This window comes from Elaeis guineensis, chromosome 11, assembly GCF_000442705.2.
Source record: "Elaeis guineensis isolate ETL-2024a chromosome 11, EG11, whole genome shotgun sequence".
NCBI lineage: Eukaryota > Viridiplantae > Streptophyta > Magnoliopsida > Arecales > Arecaceae > Elaeis > Elaeis guineensis.
The window spans coordinates 120,470,794-120,489,172 of NC_026003.2; the positions used below are offsets into that span (position 1 = coordinate 120,470,794).

The 18,379-nt window shown below is 36.2% G+C and overlaps 1 protein-coding gene and 1 long non-coding RNA gene across 3 annotated transcripts; both read left to right on the plus strand.

The window, feature by feature from the left end:
- The first annotated feature begins 2,431 nt into the window (after positions 1-2,431).
- On the plus strand, positions 2,432-4,586 carry LOC105054298 (endo-1,4-beta-xylanase 5-like). The gene is made up of 5 exons (XM_029267408.2): positions 2,432-2,580; positions 2,679-2,786; positions 2,929-3,075; positions 3,167-3,808; positions 3,889-4,586. Exons 1-5 carry the CDS (start codon positions 2,497-2,499, stop codon positions 4,222-4,224), a joined length of 1,317 nt encoding a protein of 438 aa, XP_029123241.2. The 5' UTR covers positions 2,432-2,496; the 3' UTR covers positions 4,225-4,586.
- A 1,011-nt stretch (positions 4,587-5,597) lies between these two features.
- On the plus strand, positions 5,598-11,761 carry LOC105053749 (uncharacterized). 2 transcript variants are annotated; one of them, XR_002165709.3, is made up of 4 exons: positions 5,598-5,795; positions 5,879-5,953; positions 8,572-8,705; positions 10,572-11,761. It is a non-coding gene; the product is annotated as an uncharacterized lncRNA (long non-coding RNA). The 2 variants fall into 2 exon arrangements; XR_833503.4 differs by lacking the exon at positions 8,572-8,705 and having other exon boundaries at positions 5,606-5,795.
- The last annotated feature ends 6,618 nt before the right edge of the window (positions 11,762-18,379 follow it).

Sequence of the window (18,379 nt, forward strand, 5' to 3'; positions counted from 1 at the left end):
ACATAATAAATTATAATAATAAAAAAATTTAATAATATATTTTTTATAATATATTAAGTATTGAATTTATAATGGCCTAGCATATTAATACTAATGCCATTAATATTGGTTGCATATTAAGTAATGAATTTTAATGGCGAGCAAGTTGATATTACCCGTAATGCATGCATAAGCTGAATCTCTATTATATATATATATATATATATATATATATATAATAATTTTTTAATATTATTTCTAAAGAGGTTTGCTTGGTGGAAGTTTGCAAGGCTAGATGCAAAGACCAATTTTTTAACGGTCAAATTCGGAAGCTGCCAAGCATTTGTATACCATTCCATGGCATCAGACAAATTTTAACCACGGGATACCTTCCTTCGAAAAAAGAAAACGGGGTTGGCATTCTCTATAAAGAGAACTTGTGAACGAGGCATGGCAAACCATAAATAAAGGGCTAGCACTGCGCTCCTTGCGATCTCAGGTGCAACAACTCTTCCAGCACCCGTCAAGGCCGCCTCCCCCATCATATGATCAATTTCTTCACGCTTCCAAGCCGCTCCTCCTTTAGCTTTCGATCCTCCTATATGAACACAAGCAGAGATACCTGGTTATAACGGGTACTTCACAAACACAGCAAGCAACTTGCCTATATATAAGAGGGAGTATGGCAGGCCTATCCCATGGTTTCTTTGTTCTGGTACTTCTGAAACTTTTACCTTGGGTGATCTTGCCCACGCACCTTCTTGCTGGCTCCTATGGTCTGTTTCTCTCTCTCTCTCTCTCTTTCTCTCTCTCTCTATCGTATGTTTGATCGGTATGGACATGACATCACGTTGCTTTTGCCGTTCCACTGCAGAGGGACCGTGGTACGATTTTTCTGCTTATACTGAGGTATTTGTTATCGCTTTCGGCACTCTGTACTTTGGCTAGACATGTCCATTGGTACTCCCGGATTAGTGGCCACACCAAGCCAGCTAGAGAATACAGAGCCCACCCGGAATCAGGCTCGTTACGATAATGATATGTGTCCAGCTTTCCTTAATAATACAGTTAGAAGTGACATGGATATTATCTATTAAGATCTATTTTTATATTTAAATTAATTTAAATATAAATTTAAAAATTTGATTAATATTAATATTTATATTTATATTTATCAAAAAAAATATAAATATGAATAGATAACTACCTGATCTGTATCTAAATATCCGAATTTACATGTAATCCTATATCATTTATATAGTACTTATTAATTTAAAATATATATATATATATAATTATATAAATATATTATTAATTTGATTCATCATCTATTTAGTAATATTCTTAATTTCATAGTCATAAAATTTAATTATCTAAGATATAGTTGTAATCATATCCATACTTCCAGTGTCCGAATTGTATTCGTATTCATTTAAAATAAATATAAATATAAATTTTTAGATCAGAATAATATCTGTATCTATTTTTGTATTCGTCAGACATAATAAATATGGATATAAATATACTGGTATCCGATCTGTATCCGATTCGATTTTCATCTTGTATAATAACCATCAAAAGATGGACAGCTATCAAAACAAAACAATCCATAAGAGTGTATCATATCATACTTGGAGAATATTATTTGATAGCCATCCTTTTTTTTTTTGATGATGATCACCGTTGCTATGTACTAAATGATTTTTTGCCCTTTTTATTTAACATGGATACATTTGCCAATTCCCCCCTGTTAGGTGATCAATGGTGGTCCGGTTATCGATCCCAGATTTCTAATTAGTCAAGCTCTCCTATCCTACAGAAAGTCTCTACAATACTTGACATTGATTTCATCCGCTAATTTTTCAGTGCAAACCAGATCCTGAGCCTCCTCTTTACAATGGAGGAATCCTACAAACCGAGAATGGGGAGATTCCAATGGCAGCATACCATACGACGGAGACAGGAGCTCAACTGCCGACGTTTGTACTGGGCAACCTCACCGAGACCACAAGATATAGCTTCTCATGTGAGTCTCCAGCAACCTCGCTCCCCATAGTTTGTCCTGTTATGCTCTGCCGGATACTAGAATGGATAAGCCTTGTCTTATTAGTCATACGGTACTTGTTTTTCTATTTCAGAAATTCTATTACCTGTTTATCAAACAAACTCTAAGGTTGAAGCCACTGAAAGCTCGTCGGTTTTGTGATTCATTATAAGCTTTACATTCTAGAGAGCTTTATCCGAAGGCACATTAATAATCCACCTATCTGTCAACTTTGCTAGACTTCCATATGCAAGTGAATGCATTATGTGCTGCTTGGCTTGTCAGTTTTGGCAAATAATGTTGGCTACCATGTCGAACGAGAGTTCTCACTCCATAGTTACAAAATTCCACAGAATTTTCATTTATGTGATCCATCTTCAACAGGTTGGGTGCAAATCCAAGGAACTGATTCAGCTCTCGTGAGAGCAGGATTAGCAACGGATGATTCGAAATTTAGATGCGTAGGAACAACAATGGCAAAAAATGGCTGCTGGTCTTTCCTCAAGGGTGGTTTCATTCTCGATGCGTCCTCCAAAACCTCACAACTTTTCCTTCAGGTGCCTTCAACTTGGACGCTCTGGCATGCAACGTAACAATGATCCTGATTTCTCCCAAGTTAATTAACCATGCAAGTTCCTCTTCTTTTTAAATTCAGAACACTGACAATAATGTCAATGGGATCAAGATCTTGGTGGCAAGTGCTTCATTGCAGCCATTCTCAGTCGAGCAATGGAAGATGCAACAGCAAGACAACATCAGAAAAGTACTCTGTTGCTGCTTTCTGTTACTCTTGTTTACCTTGTGCTGATATGATGGACTTGATTAGTGTGGCAATTTTAAGCTAAAGTTTTTCTTCATATCATTCAATTGAAATTTCTAACAGCATCAGTGCTTTATCTGGGCAGGAAAGGAAGCGCGTGGTGATCATCCAAGTATCAGACACGAAGGGAAATCGAGTAATTGGAGCATCCGTCTCAGTGCAGCAGCTTGCAAAGGACTTCCCATTAGGCTCTGCCATAGCCAGTACCATCCTAGGAAATTCACCTTATCAGGTATATAATCTTTTGCACAACCTAGTCTCTTTGCAGTTCTACTACCGAAGTGCCCGAGAAGTATTTTGATCCAATGTTTCCTCCACTGCAGGCTTGGTTTCTGAAGCGATTCAATGCGGCGGTCTTCGAGAACGAGCTTAAATGGTACACGACAGAGCCCCAGCCAGGGAAGCTCAATTACACTCTAGCTGACAAGATGCTGGAGTTCGTCAGGGCCAACAATGTTGTGGTCCGAGGCCACAACATATTCTGGGAGAACCCCACTGTTACCCCAGCTTGGGTTCGCAACCTCACCGGCGATGACCTCCGATCAGCTGTGAAGTCTCGCATCCAGAGCTTGATGTCCAGGTACAGGGGGAAGTTCGTTCATTGGGACGTGAACAACGAGATGCTCCACTTTAATTTTTATGAGCAACGGCTTGGACCCAATGCTTCTTTGGAATTCTTCGACACCGCCCAACAAGCAGACCCCCTTGCTACTCTGTTCATGAATGAATTCAATGTCCTGGAGACGTGTGCCGATGCGAACTCAACAGTGGATTCCTATATATCAAGACTAAGGGAGCTAAAGGAAGGAGGAGTCGTATTAGAAGGAATTGGATTGGAGGGGCATTTCTTCACTCACCCAAACCTGCCTCTGATGAGAGCCGTGCTGGATAAGTTGGCTACTTTAGAGCTTCCCATTTGGTTAACAGAGGTCGACATAAATCACATGTTTGATCATCAAACACAGGTGAGAGATTTCTCTTCATGTCTTAACATAGATTGTGTTCTAGCATCAATCCGATCTTGTGTTCTTCAAATCTTTTGTAGGCTATATATCTTGAGGAGGTGCTGAGAGAAGGATTTTCCTACCCATCTGTGAATGGAATAATGTTATGGACAGCACTGCATCCATATGGGTGCTACGAAATGTGCCTTACGGACGGAGATTTCCACAACCTACCTTCTGGAGACGTTGTGGACAGGCTCTTACAGGAATGGGAAACAAAAGAAACGGGAGGGGCGACGGATGACCATGGTTTGTATAGCTTCAGTGGATTTTTGGGGGAGTACAAGGTCTCCGTGAGTTATGCGAACAAATCGACGGAGACGACATTTTCCTTGGATAAAGGGGATGAGACGAGGCATTTGAACATTCAGCTTTGAGCATTATTTCCCCTTGGCAACTAATGATGATGGATATGGTGATTTAGTTGATTCAAATGGCGTATGTAAGGCATCGTTTCCTATGCATTACCAGTGTCCTCGTACTCACATTTTCAAGTCATATGAGGATAATGAAAAGCCGTAGGCAAATTTGCTGCACAATGCTGGACCTAATAAACTTTTATATAAAAATTTGCTCGGTTCATTGTGGATCAGAAATAGTTGTTAGAAATAGTGCCATGTAAATCATTGCTTCTTGGTACATGCAGAGGGCAAAAAGATGATTCGTGTTATCAACAATACATGCTGCAATTAGTGATTCCGTTTTCCCTCGGGGATAACATGGGAAATATATTTTGTGATTCGAGAACTCCTTTGCGTCAGAAGATGAGTGCATGCACCGTGCTGCTGTAGTTTAGTTTGTGGTACTTGAATTGATTTTGGCCTCTTCACAAATAACAGTTGGTGGATGGAATGCATATTGTTTCCTGTGTTTGGATGGAATCTAGTTTTGGACATTTTTTTTAAAAAAAAAATGCTACAAACAAAGGAGAGATTGGGCTGTTTTCAAATTTTGTGCTTAATTCTCTTGCAAAACAAGATACAGTAGGAGTACAAAATGTTGTTGCACCACACGTCCTAACAGAAGAGCCTTCAATTTCAATCTTGCAAGGTGTTTCTTCATATGTCTGACCCAAGTAATTTCGTAGTAGGAGAATTCTCTACAGGATTAAAAATTCTTGAACCTTAGATAAAATTCAGAAGAATAAGTTGTATTATTTTACGGGAGTCATCTGATTGGGCCTAATTAAAATTTTCTATATGTTCTTACCAGCAATGAACCCGTTGAAACGTTATCATAAGTGAGGTTAATCAGTCCCACCTAAAAAGAGCAATGTGGAGTTGTGGCCACCTTTATCCAGACATTTAAATATAGGCTAGGAGATCACCCAGCCGTAATTATATCATCATCAAAAAATTTTACTAAAAAAAATGAAACGTGTTCATTTTTATCGGTTTTGTTAGGTCTATCGGCTTTTTTAACTTTACCAAACCATTATACTACGATACTTAGAAGAATTAATAGATTTATCTTAATGGATACACGTATGTAGGTACATAAATTAACATATGTAGTTTATGCAAAAAAATATTTTGCAAATAGTATGAGATTATGATATCGATTAATTAGCCTGATAGAGTCAGTTTGTATTAGAAAGGTAGGTTTAAGTACGGCTTCATAGGATTTGAAGGTGAAGAGTATTTTAAGAAAGGACAATCGAAGATTTTATTTTTTTCTTTATAATATATATGCTTGTTTTTTTTCTAAAAAATAAAAGTGTGTAAATTAGATAAATAAGGCTCGTATCCTTAAAATATATATTTCTTGAAAGATCCTGTGCTGGCTCACCGCCGGATTCCTCCAACTAAAAATCCCGACCGTGTCGATGCGAAGAGCCAGGCCGAGATGGACAAGGCTTCTGGCGCTCCTCCTCCGCCGCTATCCCCTGCATCTGTAAGGTGGGAGATCCTTCGCCACTCGATCCTCTCTCGCGCTTCTTCCGGACCTGGTATCCCTTCCTTCCTCTATTCTCTTTCCGTTTTTTCTCGAATTCTATCTCGTAGTAATAGCATCAGTTTCTTAATACTTCAGGCAGATCTGACCTTCAAGAACTTCTTCAAAGTATCCCCCGCCAAAAAAAAGCATAGCGGACGGCTTCTTGTAATGGTAACGAGCCTTTCTAAATTTCTCTCCATGAACTCTTATCTCGCAGAGGAAGCTAAACACATGGGAAAATTGAAACGAAAAGCATGTGGAAAAAGAAACAATCTTTCTTATTAACACTTCGATGATTTTAAAAGATTAAAAATTGATGGGTTGAAGCTTCTTCATTGTTATTTGACATGCAGCTTAATGTGTCATACATAATTTTTACATTGCTTATTACAAAAATTACATTGAACAATTGTATTTGTGCATCAACAATTGAAATACAATTATTTTATATTAATTTACTGAACTGAGCAATAATATTCAAGATTGTCAAGATGGAATCTACTGTTAGCACTGATTTGACAAATGAACGAACATGCATTAACATTTTATGGAACAAAAAATCCATCTCTTTGATTTTGAGACCGGATCCATGCTTTAGGGCATGATTTGGTTTTCAAAACAAAAACTCAAGCTAAATCAGGATCCCTGCTGAAAAATGTTCAAATTGCCTTTGATTTAGGATTGGGGTTCTGCAAATTATATATAAATACAAAAGGGGTAATGAAGGCAGTACCCAGCTAGAGGCAATGTTCTAGCTTCTAATGGATGTTTTACCTCCTAGTGAACTATTTCGAAAGGCACATAGCTTCATGTGAAGTAACGACTACCTCTTCCCCTCTATAAGCTGCATGTGAAGTAACGACATTACCGTGATTCCAGGTAATCACTGTGCAACAAGAGTTTTCTGTATCTCATCTCTTGTCACTATCTTAGATCCATAATCTTATTAGAGTTAGATAAGGTTACTATTGCATCGAAATCTTAGTTTCTTGCATTTTAGTGAGCAAGAACTCTGATGGCATTTCCCTGATTGAGACTTAAATAGAAGGTATCATCGAAGTTCTATATATGGATTTATTTCTGCTCCCTTAGAAATTGAAGCTTACTCCCTGGTAGAACTAAATTACCCGGAAGTCAAAAGTTCAAGAATTGAAGCTCGAATTATTGAATTTGAGGTTTTAGATGTTATCTCTTATATGATGCGCATAAACCTTATGGCCCTTCTGGATTTCAACAAGGTAGATCATAACACAAAGCTTGCTCTCCTATGCCTTGGTCGTTGATATCCAATATGAGGTCTTTCACCCTTTGATGGATCAAAATTGGGTAGAATCATATAATCTTTAAGAGATCACCCCTAGATGGGTCAAATGGAGGCCTTTCACCCATTGTAGATCAAGTGATGAGAATAACTTTAGCATCTCTGTGCGTTGATTATTATCTCTAGTAAAGCAAGTTGCCTGTCCTTAATGGAAGTTGTGTGAGATGCATCTTTATGAAAATAATTAGTAAACCTTATGTGCCAGTTTATATGTATGGGCTTGTTTTTAATTGGTATTACTGATGAATTGTTCTGACATGTCAATTTGGTTAATATGTAGGATGCGTTTGGTAGCTGGCAATCTATCTAGATTGCTGGCAATTTAAAGTGGGCCTGCCAGATTACTATGTTTGGTATGCTGTTTGGGTGGCAATTCAAATTGTCTCTCAGGAGGCAATTCAGATTGCTTTGGGGAGAGGTGGCTATCTAGATTATCACTTATTTAGCAACCTTATAAAAGAATTTTTGGACAAAATATCTCTAAAAAAAAAATCACAAAATCCACCCCTCCACCCCCTCTCCCTCCCTCGATGGCTCTCACCCTCCCCTTCTTCTCCAAACTCCCCCTGTGCCCTCCGCCCCTGACCGCCTCCCCTTCGTCCTTGCCCTCTACATCTCCGGCCATGGCCCCCACTTCTATACTGGCATCGACCTCTCCTTCTTCGCCTCCATCATCGCAGCCCTCTCTTTTGATGACCCAGCCGCCGTCCCCTCCTCTCGCCATGCATATTTTGGGATTTCTGATTTAAATTTAGAAAATAAAATCAAATTCTTCTCCAGTAATTCAAAATTTTATAAAATTTTATGGGGATATTTTAAAAATTTGATTTTACATTACTAGTAATTTGATTATCATATCAAACATGTCAATCAACATTTTTAGTAATTTTATTACAACATTACCTATGTGTACCAAACATAGTAATTAACATTACTGACAATTTAATAGTGGCAATCTATCTTGAAGATAATCCACGTTACCTTCCAAGATTGTCTGGCGATGCACCAAACTCAACCCTAGGACTTTAAAGCATGTTAGTAGTCAAAGATGCCATTTGTCTTCATATTGTAAAATATTTTGGGTCATTATTAGTAAAAGCAACCAAGTGTTTCACATTAATAGTATCTGATGAATTAATACTTGCTGTTTAAATTCTTAACTTAATTCCTGAATACTCAGATATTCAGTGTAATATAAGTATCAATGCTCGAGCTTTTGGGAATACAGAAGTGAAATCAATGACCTTGCACTGGAATCAAGAGCCAGCTTTAGATATATTGAATTCCTTTGATGTTATTGTTTCAAGTGTTTGGTATGTTCCATTGCTTTTCATGATCACTATCCTTATTTTGTCTCTTATTGTTATAATATGTTCTTGAGTAAACAAAGATTTGAAATCTTGAATGCTAATTTAATGTGTGAGCTTTCATTTTGGCAATGTCAATCACATTTGAATTAATATTGCAGACAAAATATTAGTGTGTGGAGTTTAAAATTGTCAAGATGTCTATTGATCATTTCAAATCTTGCCCAAATGTTCCAAGGTCTGAAGTCCTAGGCAATAGCTTTCATGCCATTGACACTTCAGCTATGCTGGCATGGTAAAAGCCTTATCTTTTCTAGTTTATGTTTTACAGGTCTATGCTAAATTCCTTGCTTTGCAAACATGCAAGATGAAACATAATACTGCTGTTAAACTAAAAAAATAATAATAATAACTATACCATGTTTCACATAGAATGCAGATTGAGCATACTATTTCATCAGCCAGCAATGTAAATCAGACTGCTGAGTAGAACTCCTAATAACTGCATCAAATCCCTTGATTGTTCAAAAGTGATGTAAAAAACATTCCCTTGACTTTGAAAGCATTGCATTTCTCTTGTCACCCTGATGAAGGCTTGATTCAAACTGAGGTCTCTAGCATTTTACCAAAAAACTAACCCTAGTGGTTCCATCCTAGTAATTTTCGTCTTACATTTGCAGACCCTTCCATTGTCAAATATTACAAGCCATGTAATGCTTCTAGCCCTTCTGCTTTCTTAAAGAAGTTCTGCTCACCTCTCACTCCATGCAGTAATAACTTACCGCTCCATTTGCACATCATTTCTATACGCTCTTTTAGGAATCTAATTAATACATCATCAAGGGAATATTCTCAATTAGGTGAACATTATTTGCCACTGATCTATAACTAATGGCAACGGAATATTGTGCTCAAAGTGATGGGAAATTGTCCAGATCTAAGGTTTGTCTAGCATCATCTGTCCAATTATGTAACTACATATTCACTGTATAGAATTAATTGTTTAGATACTACACATATTTTCTATGAAATATAAATTCACACATGCACAAACACATATAATCCCCTTACATCATTACGGGTCATGCACAAGGGATCTTTTCAACAAGACAAGAAATTGCAGGTTATGGAGCTTCTAAAATAAGTTGAAGGGCTATGAGGTAGTTGAAACATCTTGGTAATGTTTTTTCTGGTCTATGATGGTAGGCAGACATATAGTTGGTCCTGATATGCCTATCTTGCTTTTGGTACATTGCATTATTTACAGTCTAAATAGCATAAATGCTAAAAGCAAATATAGGAATATCTGTTTGTAAGAAGCCTGTGCCAAACAATCACCATGCCTAAGTTATCAATCTTAGTAGCAGGAATCTTATATTTGGGGTGCTGTACTTGGCTAGCTGCCATAGAATAACTAGGAGACTCACTTTCATATCACTTCATAAGTGCTTCAATCAGATTCTGCAGAAACTCTCTCCCACATCTCTTCTACCTTCCTTTTTAGTGCTGGTTGCTATCTCCAGGCATAACTGGTAACATTGTTGCTCTACAGCCATGTTGTCTTCGTTGTTTTTCAACGGAGTAAAAATTTCACACTGGACAATTTGACTCAAACGATAAAAAAATTATGAAAAACAAATCATAATTAAGAAGGCATAGGACAGTTTGTCAGGTCGATATGTCGTGAGTATCATGAAGACCAATATTGACATCACTCACTTCTATATAAGAAGTGAAAAACAAATCATAATTAAGAAGGCATAGGGCAGTTTGTCATGTCTGATATATTGTATCATGAAGACCAATATTGACATCACTCACTTCTGTATAAGCATCTCCTGCCTCACTGCCAATTCAATTTGTTCACTAAGACACCAACATAAATTGGCCAGGAATGTCAGCAAAAGAATAAAAAACATAAATTTGGTGGGCCTTTCCCATTTTACCTGTTATAATCCTTTATCATTGTCTGTAAATATCTAAGATCACTGCATTCTATTAGTTTTGTAATGGTGTACTTTATTAGATTATGTTCAATTGATGTCCTGACTTGCATATTTCCTGTTTGTAGCACTTTTTTTGAGGAATTCCATGAAAGCTTTGCTTGTATATTCAGATCCTTGTTGAAATATTCATAAGTCTCTGAAGCTATTTTTCTCAGCCCTAAGAGAGATGATTCACCGGACAAGTTTCTAGAAAAGAAGATAAGAGGCTAGATTGCAATATGAATGAGTTGAGAATTAAGAAAGCTGAGTATGGAATCTTCATCAGAATTTCCTAAAAGGTAACATCTCTTGGCCTAACTATCACAAAGATCACTGCTACCCTTTTGGTGAATATCACTATTTCTAAACCTTAGCAACCCTGTCATTAAACGTTGTCATGTCATTTCCAATGTCAGTACAAGGTTTGTGATGAAAGTTATGTTCTTCATTGTGTCTTTTATTCAGCAAAACAAGTCTATTAAATTTAAGATTTCTTTTGTAATATTTGACTCCTTATTTTCTTATTCTTGATATGATTCTTTGTTCAGATAAGATCAGCATGTAAACATTATTATTCGCACCATAAGCATGTTAATTTTGCTTGGCGTGGATAACAGTATGAGATCTCATCCAGCTGGAAGAGAAATGTTAGAAATATTAATATTGGAATTGCTATATTAGGTTCACATTTCTTAAAATCTTGTACTGCACATCGCATGAGGTACTGAAGTCCTAGTTGTATGTTGATGACTCTATTTCATGCCAAAGTCGAATTTAGAGTTCCTTGCTGTTACTTCTATTGCTGCTTGTATATAAAGAGAGGGCAACTCCCATGCGGTACCTATAGCTCTTGATTTAGCTGGAATCACAATTTGCCACTCTGGGAAGCTTAGTGTTGTGCCTGTCTGTAATTCTACTCATTATTACATATACATCTTTCTAGAGTACATTGATGAGTGCATGCAAACTGAATAGTTTCCAATTACTCTTCCTTCTTGATGTTACATTGCTTTGTCACTTGTGATGGCTCACTGCATGTTGAACTTTCAAAGCACCGGCTGATTCCTTATCCTGTGTTCATGCACAATGATCGCATATTAAAAGTTTATTAAGCGGCCATCCAGAGATCTTAGGCCAAAAAGAAGTGGTGCATGGGCATGCCATGCATGGCCAAATAGCAATATTCAGAAATATTGTAGTTTTAGTAGAGCATCAAGATGACCGAGGAATGTGATAGGTGCTTTGTTGTTATTCAATGATACGTTTTAACATCTTGTGCCTTGAAATCAACTGTGAATTTAGTTTCTTCCTTTATCCTTGTTAATAAAAGCAGGGTGGTTGTCACCTCCCTTTCATCAAAGAGAAATCAACTGTGAATTGCTTGTCACAGAAAAAATTTGGTATATTGTGGGGCAAGTGCCCATTATTTTTCAAATGCTTGGTTTTGTTTCTCTCAACAACTTTTGGAACTCCATCATCATATTGAATGGAAAATGTAGTTTATGAACGTCTGCAACTGATTTTGGAATCTGTTCTACAGATAATGTAATTATAGGATGTTAGTATTGCATTGTTGGTGTGGCATCACTTTCACCATGTGGTCTCTTTGATCTGCTTGATGATCCTTTCTTGGAGTTAATTGCTGTCGATGATTTCTTTGTATTCCTTTCTTACTGATGCACAAATGAACCAACAGAGAATTATTTTTCCTCCTTTTTTATGACATGCCCTCGGGCAAATGATGGTTGAGAAGACTTAGCAGTTCATATATATCAGAGATGTTCTGAAAAGCTATACATATAACTTACGAGGCAGCAACCAAGAACAAGGTAAAAGAAAATGTGTAGTTCCACTTTCATTGTGCTAAGCAAACTACAATTGTCTGGTGGTTGGGTGGAAGTAACTGCTTGCTACGTTTGAAGCCTACCCTATGGATAGATGCACAGGTTAGAACATCTATACCGGTATAAATCCTTTTCCTAGGCAGCAAAAACAAAATAAATAAATAAAAATTTAAACTAGTTTAAATTTTTGGTTGGTGGGATTTGAGCCTTGGGTCTTTTAGGTGAGAGCTCGGCATCTCAATTCTAGTTAGGGATGACAATTCCACTCAGAGCCGCTGGAAGAAAACACTATCAGCCCCTAAAGTTCGTTTTTTTGATTGTCTCCAACCCCTTCAGGCCCTACCACACATAAGTTGGGACAGCAGAGTCCAGCACCACAGGAAGCCTCTGCCAATTAAGAATATGAATCCTATCCAGTCCTTCGAAGCTGCTTGGCCAAGCTTTTCCTGGGTTAATGCTCTCACTTTAGCAGCATTCTCCTTTTTCTCTTACTCACATATTGCTGGGGACTTTGGCAAAAAGCTAGAAAACTATGTGCCGTTGTGGCTGCCTTTTAGTACTCTTTTGAAGGCCAAAATCTGCAAGCGATTGAAAGCATAAACTTAGAGGCAAGCATGTGAAGGCATATGGAGATGAAGCGGATTGAGTGGGAGAATTGTTCCCTTGTGGATGCTGGCTCTTCCAGGATGAGGAAATATGGTTGGACAGCAAAATACCTCGCAAGGTAACGAAAGCAGTGACTTCCATGTCACCGTGCCCAACTCTATTTTGCTTATGCTAAAAATAACATTACGTGGCGCTCAGAGAAAAATGCACATTAAATGATATCTCTAATATATCTAACGCAGTCGGATGGTTTGCAAGGCCATGCATGGATCCCTTTTTGGGTAAATAGAACCCTTTGTTTTGCTTTATATTTTTTATATTGGATCGACTCCAAATAGTAACGATGGATAGGGTCAGAGCCATCCATCAAATATTTCTTCCTCTTGAAAAAGGTAAAAATAAGTCTTTTTAATCGTATATTAGTAGCCCTACATATGTTTAACTACTCTTGTTTTCTCGGTCTTGATTCACTCTTTTCTCTTTCCAATCTCATAGCACCCTTCCTCAAAGGGAGTTCCTCACATTCATTTGTGTTGGAAGCTATCTTTTCAGGAAAAAATTATAGCATGGCAAATAACACAAGAATATACGCACGTGACAAATAGCGGAGCTAACATTTCAACTAACATGTCTGGTACAATTTGGTTGAGATGTCACTATTGTTCTCTAGCAAATGTGCTAGTGGCTAATGGATCATGGCACACTTAACAAAAATTTGGACTATGATAAATGCTTCAAGAATTGTAATGAAATAAGTTACATACAATACACAGTCCTCTAGGGATTCTCAAAATTCTTATTAATACGCCATATGTCATGCCAACCTAGATCAAGGGGTAGATGTGGCCATCCTCAAAATATTGGTTTTTTTCCTTCCTTGTTTATTTTCCTGTAGATTTTGACATTTTTGTGTTGTTAAACAAAAAATGCATCAATTTTGATTTTCTAGATATTAAAAATAAATAAGTTATCTCAAAATCCGATAGTTAGTAATTCAATTTAATTTGTATGATGTGATCATAAAGTGAAACTTTTGCACTATGCTAGTATACTCATAGGAGGAAAAGGAAGTCTTTTTAGAAATAATGCAAACTTTTGCAAGTTCATATATACGCTCAATGATTTGGATCCCATGTTGGACGACCGACTAAATTGTTACCTCGCACCATTAAAAAAATAAAGTGGGAGTCCTCAAACTAATATATATTTTAACTTAGCTGAGTGCGACTTTGAGCGAGACTAGCGTGCATGCTAGCTACCGACCTTGAGTGCGACTTCATACCAGGCACCGGTTGCTGGAAGGTTGGCACGTTGGCTCCGTCTAATTAATTAATGGTCCCCGAAGCTGATGATATAGATATTCTTGCATCAAAAAAAAGATAGACAGAGATATTTTTGCATTTTTGACCGATGCGTGACCGAATATTCTCATTCATATTCTCAAATGCTCCAACATTTCTCAAAAATCATTCAAAAAATTATATTCTTCACCACATGCACCAATGAAAGCATTTGCTATGCTAATCATCTCATCTCTAGACCAATTACAAAGATGAATATATGATAAATAAAGACTAGGGAAGGGAGAGAAAGTGATTGGCATAGAGCATGACCACATGGTGCATATGATATAGGATATAAGTTGAGAAAATTATTCTTACTTTTGATCATCTTATCCTAAAACTAATATTTCTCCCAAAAATCTTAGCCCTAAAACTAATATTGCTTCCAAAAATCTCCATGTTGAGAGACAATAAGTTAAAAATGGTGTTTTGCTTCGAAAAAGCTCTTGATTTAATTGTTTGGTTATCCATGATGTAATGAAGTTATAAAGAATTGAAAATATCACAAACATTGTGTCCACTTCTTTTTATATTTGCTTATGTAATTTTCGTGCACTCTTTAGACGATGCTCTGGTTCTCCATCACAATTGAGTCACATAATTCTTCTCATGTTCCTCCGACTTAATTAGCGCTTATAAGTATGGTAATAACCATTTAATTTTTGGTTAGACTACGGTCTGATAAAAATTATTATTTTATAAAATAAAATTTAAAGATATTTGTTCAAGCAAGAACTTTATTTAATTGTTATCATGTTATTTTAAAAAATATTTCATTTTATTTACATTGGATTTTCTTTCTTACATCAATATTGTGAATATCTAAATATATAAATTTAAAAATTATATTATTATCTACTGACAACCGGAATTAATGATGCATGTGAGCACGGATAGCCATGACCTTATTTAATTATACTTCGTTATTATTTGAAACGTAGCATCTTTTATGTAATTGGTGCAACGTAGCATCTTTTATGTAATTGGTGCACCATCAATTTTTTCAGAAAAAAAATTTAGGACCATGGAGCTTATTATCGAGAGAGTTTGCCAATTAGATAAATTATTTTATAAATTAATTTGATTATTCGAGATTTTCAGAATTTCAGATTCTATTGGACTCTCATGATCCCTATTGTTGCAAAAATCTGGTCCGAGATAGATGGTCAGGGTGGGACTCCTTCTGACATAAGTACTCAATCTCAATCTAAGGACTGAGCTTCTTGGAGAACCTGCAAAGTAAGTCCACTCTCATCGGAGATTCTCTGATGGGAGATCTTTTAATATTTAAATTAGCCGAAGCTTGAGAATAGTAGAGAAAAAAAAAAGTATATGGGTTGTTTTCTCTGGAGTAGAATTTGAGGGTTCTCTATGCCTACCTTTTTAAGGGAGGAGCGGTCAAATATTACCCCCTAAATTTGGTAACAGAAATAGAGAATCAATATCCATGTTCATTGGGAACGTGGGTAGTGGGTTATGAGTGTTAATTACATGACATTAACTCAGGTACCTATATTTAAAGAAAATCGCTTAAGATTCTAAGAGGTTGTCTTCCCTTCTATAATGGTCCGTGGGTCATAGGACATCATTTCTTATAGTCGGTATGATTCCAACCATGGGTTGATTTGTATTCGATCTAGGAGCCAGAAAGGATCAAACGCCATGAAGTCGCTTCACCTCAATTTTCTAGTCTTCTCTTTCTAATGTCTAAGAGAGTTCTGCTGAATCATCGGTGAGTGCTTAATCACAATCCGATAAAGAAAATATTGGATCAGTCGATGAATTATTTCTATAATACTTACCCTCATTTCCAAGTTCGAAGTAGTTTCATTGCTTCGATCGGAGGAAGTAATTGATTTCGAGGCCTATTTTCAATTGTTAATTTGACATTCTCTCTAAAGCATTTAATCCGTAGTATTCGGTTGAAGAAATCTTGAGATGTCATTAATACACTGCTTTGCAAGTCCTACTACAATTATGAGGGATGAGTGGCTCGAGGTATTATGGCATAATGATTTGAAAAGATGATCCGGAGATCATTTTCGGACATGTCGGGGCTTGCCACATGTCGAACATCTGTAGGCCCCATACCATGCTTCATGGATCATTCTAGAAAGCTCAATCTGGAGGTGGTGTGATGAAGAGTCGCATGATTCAATGCCCCTGATGCATGCCATTTGCTGAAATCCAATGACATCGGGATTCAATCTGGATCATTCGTTAGCACTATAAATAGGCCTTTCCTACATCTATTTTACTCTATTTGTGTAGTCGATTTTCAGTTGTTCCTTGCCATAGTAGTCGCTGGAGGGAGTTCTCTAATCACCTTCTCCGGTGCCGATAACCTTTACTTTTTGAAAATCTTACTTTCTTTTGATCCTCCTCTCCTTTTTTTCTTTCTTTTCCATCTCTTGGTTCAATTTTTAGCTCGATTCTTCCTTCCTTTTCTTGTTTCTTTAGTCTTATTCATAGGTCTTTTTCTCCTACATGGGCCACCAATATTGTGACCAAAGGCTCATAGCTCAGTACATGAGATATTATCTGCTTAGGCCTATAGGCCTTACAGTTTTACCCCTCTATATTACAATCTAAAGGATGTCTCACACGGAAAGAATGGTCCCTTTCTATGAAAGCTAAGAGTCTCCCTTGACTTATAACCAATGTGGGACTAATGGTGTCTTCTTTCTTTATTATTACCACATTCTCCTAGTCAAGAGGAAGTTTATGTATAGACGATAGGCGTATCACAATCACAAGTTGGGCATTTATATAAATCACCAATATTGCGGCAAAAAGCTCATGACTTGGTATATGAGATATTGTCTACTTTGATCTATGGGCCTCACAATTTTGTCCCTCTAAATTTCAATCCAAAAGGTACCTTATGCTAGAAGCATAGTCTTTTCTTATGTAAGCTACAGTCTCTCTTAACTCACAATGAATGTTGGACTAATGATGCCCTCCTTCCTTATTATCACAATAGTCTTTCTAGTAAAAAATAAGTCTGTGTATGAATAGAAGGTGTATCACAGTTGCAGATTCAGGATCTGTATGGGCCATCAATATTACAACTAAGGGCTCATGGCTCGGCACATGAGATATTGCCCATCTGGCCTATTGTCTCATAATTTTCTCCCTCTACATTCTAATACAAAAGATACCTTATGTGAGAAAGATAATCTCTTTTTATATAAGTGAGAGATCCTTTTGACTCATAATCAATATGAAACTAATGATGTCTTTCTTTCTTATTATCATCAATTCCTAAAGTCTCTTCCTACAGGCATTTTCTTGCCAACTCCCAGTTGCACCACTGGATAGTTTGCTGGCCATTGAAACTCCACATATCCCCTTAAACAAAAGGAAGATCTGAACAAAGAGGCATGCATCATCAGATAAAGAAATGCATGTTAGGGCTTGATGGCCGACAGCCATAGAGGGCCAAGGGAAAAAAATTATTGCACAAAAAAGAAAGGATGGATAATATAATGGATGTTTCATCTAATGAAAATTTCAAATTAACACCACTATATTATAGGTAACCATCATTCTTATTATTTGAATAATGATAAATTTTTATATTATTTTTCTATTATTATGAGGAATGCTAAAGATCATCTATGTTGTCACCACTTGCTTTATTTTTTAGATCCATTTTTTTATAGATAAAAAATTTATTTTTTTTTGAATAAATATTTTTCAGATAATATTTAAAAATAATAATAATTTATTCATATTCTTTTATGTATGGCAAAATAGTTTCGAAATATGTTACTCATGTTTTTTTGCATTACTGTATTAGTAGGTAAGTTATCAAAGTTTTTATATTTTTTTAAGATTTAAAAAAATAGATAATTAAATTATTAGATATTGAATGATAGAAATATTGAAAATGAGGATGAGATATTTTAAAAATAAAATTAAATATTTATTTTACTGATTGATGAAAAAATAATTCAGTCACTTTCAAATTGATAAATTTTTTTTCTATTTTATAGATAAATATTATTTATTTTAAAAAAATATAAAAATATAAAAAATAATTAATTTATGAAAAAATTAATTATTTTTTTTATGATATTTATTCAAAGAACCTTCGTGATGTGAAGGCGGTCATTGTAACAGAATACGAGGCTTTTGACTAACACTCTTCTGTTTCTTTTGTTAAACGAAGAGGAAGAAGAGAAAAGA

Excerpts from the sequence above, each read along its gene's own strand:
- LOC105054298 (XM_029267408.2), top strand. The coding sequence starts at position 2,497 with ATGGCAAAAAATGGCTGCTGGTCTTTCCTCAAGGGTGGTTTCATTCTC. Across the intron at positions 2,787-2,928 it reads AGCAAGACAACATCAGAAAA|GAAAGGAAGCGCGTGGTGAT; the intron begins GTACTCTGTTGC and ends TTATCTGGGCAG. Across the intron at positions 3,809-3,888 it reads TGTTTGATCATCAAACACAG|GCTATATATCTTGAGGAGGT; the intron begins GTGAGAGATTTC and ends AATCTTTTGTAG.